General features: G+C 46.4%; 1 protein-coding gene across 6 annotated transcripts in view; it reads right to left on the reverse strand.

The window, feature by feature from the left end:
- Positions 1-1,221, reverse strand: part of LOC119339968 (polypyrimidine tract-binding protein homolog 1-like) — a 7,999-nt gene extending 6,778 nt beyond the window's left edge. For 5 of the 6 annotated variants that reach the window (XR_005164297.1, XR_005164296.1, XM_037611876.1 and 2 more), the window contains exon 1: positions 848-1,221. Coding sequence is in view for 4 of the 6 variants with exons in the window: in XM_037611876.1 (XP_037467773.1) it covers positions 848-1,027 (180 nt within the window). In the remaining 2 variants the exon portion in view is untranslated. The remainder of the gene's footprint in view (positions 1-847) is intronic. The other variant, XM_037611875.1, reaches the window with a different exon arrangement.
- Positions 1,222-4,245: the final 3,024 nt, after the last annotated feature.

Genomic DNA, 4,245 nt, shown 5'->3' on the forward strand with positions numbered 1-4,245 from the left:
TGTCTGCTTCACTTGCGACCCTGACTGCACCTTGTTATGCATCTAGGTTCGCGCCCCTGTAATTTCTACCCTTCTATCAACGGAAAGATACGCTCATACGCAACCTGCGTAGTCGCAAAAAAAAACACAAATCTGTCCATAATCGACAAACCTACTTAAACGAAATGGCCATGGTAGAAGAACATGGATTTTTTTGGTATGGCAAACAAAATTATCTTTTATTCCAATACATCAAAATTCCACATGTGCCAACAAGCAAGGAAAGTACCTTCAGATAGTTAGAAACTCGCAAAAGTATGGCTCGTATTTGACTGGATACAGATTAGACACAAGATACATGTGATACTTAACACACGGAAGAGAAGATTGCGAATGAAACATAAACTGCAATCACCGGTAAGAACAAAGCGTTTCTCACCTAAGACATGAAGTTGTATGCATCTCGCTCAACAGAGGCACACCACCGTTGGAGATTACGCATGGTTTGCAGCAAACAATCAACCCCAAATTTAAAAATCAAATAACACCAAGTCGTGTATATAATAGTGCCCTGACAGTCAGCCAGCACTGCCTCAACCACGGGACAGTATAAGTATCAACAAGAAATTCCTCCAATAGATCATGCTCCCACAAAATCTAGCAATCAAACGGCCACTGATTGATACTAAAATCGACCCCAAGCAGAAGTGTCATACCTAGATGCAATCACATGAATAAACCATACATCGCATCAACAAACGTGAATTATTCATCAAAATACCAGCCAGCACCCGCCACGAGGCAAAATCGCAACAGAGGAAGGGACAGGGCGGGGGTGAGACGGAGGAGGAGAGGAAGGGCGCCTTACGAACTCCACGAAGGCCTGGTTGCGGTTGGCTCCGACGTTGCACATGGTGTTCACAACCCTGCCGAATGGTTTGCAGAGCTCGACGAGCTCCTCCTCAGTGCTCTCCCACGGCATGTTCCGTAGGTGCAGCACCTTGGACGGCGTCTGTGTGTACCGGAACTGCGTAGACCCGGACGGCATCCTCGGTCGCCCGCCACGGCGGCCGCGCGCGCGCTGGGTGGGGTAGGGGACGAGCTGCTAGGGTTAGGGTTTGGTAAATTGGGATGAGGAGGGGAGTCGACTCGGGGCTACGGCTTGAGAGGAGAGATTAGGACGGCTGGGGCGATGGGTGGTTCGAGAGAGGGACGAGCCGGCGATGGGACGCGGAAGTGTTGAACGGTTGAACCCCAACGGAATTATCCAGTTTCTAGGGACTGCTGGCTTCAGTCGGCCGGTAGCTCACCGTGTACTATCTCGTACGCAACACACGTCACCGAAGAAGCCTCGCTAAGAGTGATGCACAACACACGTCCACAAGGTTTTTGAAACCCGAAACTCCACACATTCGGCTGAAATCCCATGCCAAAATGCTTTCATAAAGGGTCGAAGCATCCATGACAACTTTGTATATGTGCAATCCATGGCAAAGGTGCTCAGACAAAAAAAAATTCATCGATTATGTTCAAGTTGGATCTAGCCAAGGCTTTCGATTCTGTGTCTTGGGAGTTCCTTCTCAGCCTACTAGAATTTAGAGGGTTTGGGCCGAAGTGGAGGGACTGGATTTCCGCTCTTTTCCTTACCTCATCCACCAAGGTCTTGGTTAATTCGGCACTTACCGATCAGATTCTGCATCGCAAGGGACTTAGACAAGGGGACCCCCTATTCCCCCTTCTTTTTGTCTTGGTAGATTGATGAATACAGCACAAGCTCATGGTGTCCTAGCCTCGCTTGGTACACAAACTATTAGACACCGGGCTTCCATTTATGTCGATGATGTGATTATCTTCAGCAAACCACTACTCTCAGAGATTTATGCCGTCTCTCAAATTTTGAACCTCTTTGGCAATGCCACTGGTCTGAAGACTAATATGGTTAAGAGCAAAATCATTCCCATCCAGTGCGAGCACATCGACCTCTCGGATATTCAGACTGCACTGGGATGTCAGCTTGGTAGTTTCCCTTGTACTTACCTTGGGATGTCACTGTCTGGTAGGAGGCTCAAATGGCAAGATCTGCAGCTTCTCATTGGAAAAATTATGAAGAAAATCGCTGGGTGGAAGGCTCGATGGATTTCTACTCCTGGGCGTGTCACTCTTGTAAGATTTGTGCTCTCTGCCATGCCTATCTTCCAGTTGCTGGCAGTGGAACAACCCAAATGGGTTTTCAAGCAGGTTGATAAATTGCGAAGGGCTTTCTTATGGGCTGGTTCAGACTCGGTCAGTGGAGGCAAATGTTTAGTTAAGTGGTCTCTGGTTTGCTTTCCCCTGGAACTTGGTGGTCTGGGAATTCATGACTTATACAGACAAAGCAAGGCTTTGAAAGTGAGATGGCTTTGGCAGAATGCTTCCTGTCCTGACAAACCTTGGCATGGGCTACCCCTACCTATCGACAAGGAGATCAAGAATCTTTTCTGTGCATCTATGTCCTGGGAGATCGGCAGCGGCACTGGCATATATTTTTGGCATGATCACTGGCTTGATGGGATCTCCCCTTCCTTGGCTTACCCCAAACTTTTCAAACATAGTAAAAGGAGGAACATCACTCTTTCTCAGGGTATAAACAACAGATTTTGGGTCACCTTGATTAAACCAAACCCATGCGTTGAAGTGATTGCTGAGTATTTGGACTTTTGGCATCATGCTGACCAGGTGGTGCTCTCCCAAGCCGATGACAAAATCATTTGGAAATGGACCTCCAACAAGATTTACTCTGTTAACTCTGCATACCATTGCCAGTTCATTGGCCGCATTTACACCCCTCTCTCACAGCTTATTTGGAAGATCAAGATACCACAAAAGGTGAAGTTCTTTGTGTGGCTCGCCATTCAAGGTAAATGCCTAACTGCAGATAACCTCGCAAAAAGAAATTGGCTACACAATCCTGTGTGTCCACTGTGCTGCATTGGTTTGGAGTCTGCTATTCACCTTTTTGGAACTTGCCCGTTCACTGCTGCTGTATGGGGTTTCTTTCTGACCAAATTCAGATATCGATTTGACCCCCGACCAAGCTATGATACTAACTCTTTGATCCAATGGTGGATTCACATTCTGGGCAATATTCCTTTGCATCGACAGAAAGAATTCTCATCTCTTTGCATGATCATCTGGTGGCAGGTTTGGAAAGACAGAAATAACAGAATTTTCAATGGCAAAGACACCGACTTCATGGGAACCTGTAACGTGATAACTGACGAGTTGCACACTTGGTTTCGGGCTGGTGTCGAAGGCGTACAGTGGCTGGCACAATAGCCTAGTTTTTCTCTTTTTTCCCTTCTCTTTTCTCTTTTCTACATATGTAAAGTTCCTGGTTGAGGGTGCCAACAACTCTGGTACACCTTGCTCTCATGTATTTCCCGGATGGATTATTCCTCTTAATGAATGAAAAACAGCATCTGGCTGTATTTCGTCAAAAAAAATCCCATGAGTACGGCCATTATGGGCTACCATAGGTGGATCTGATCGTCCCTAGAGCATCATAGATTACTGTCTCGAACACAAAGAGCGAGGAGGAAGAAAAAATAAGGAAAAGTAATAGTGACAAATGCGTTTGACGATTGTGTTTTGTTTCAATGGGTCGTCGTCTTTCAGATATAAGGTGGATAAGCTTTCATACAAGAAAAGTCTTTAATCTCGTTCAAAACGTCAAATCTAACTTAACTTAAATAGATAGGGCCGAAACTAACTTTTGGTCTAGCCCAATACTTTCGGGCTTAATATGAACTCCCTCTGTCCCAAAATATAAGAGTGTTTTTAACACTACACAAGTGTCAAAAACGTTCTTATATTATGGGACGGAGGGAGTATAAGATAGCTCATTTGTATTTATTTTATTTTTTTGAATGAGAGAGGGGTCCAGAAGGACCCGAGACTGCATTAGTAGTAAAACAGCGGTGGTACATAGCAATATGCAAAAGGACCCCGAACTAAACCTAGATAACACACTGGTCCCTGCATTTTACAAAGAGGACCCCCACAACCAAATGAAAAACGCGATCGGGTCCAAAGCACCTTCGTCACGGATGCAACCTTGCCACCGCCGGGGACAACACCACTTGGTGCGGCAAAGCCTCCACGACACCTCGCCGCGGACTCCATGTCGAAGAAGCACTGCCTCCCAATTGGCTCCATAGCCAGGAGGAAGAAGTACGGTCGCCCTTCGGCCAGCAGATCCGATGGCATGGAAGAAATGGCCGGCAGCCA

The sequence above is a fragment of the Triticum dicoccoides genome, chromosome 7B (genome assembly GCF_002162155.2).
Source record: "Triticum dicoccoides isolate Atlit2015 ecotype Zavitan chromosome 7B, WEW_v2.0, whole genome shotgun sequence".
Classification (NCBI taxonomy): Eukaryota; Viridiplantae; Streptophyta; class Magnoliopsida; order Poales; family Poaceae; genus Triticum; species Triticum dicoccoides.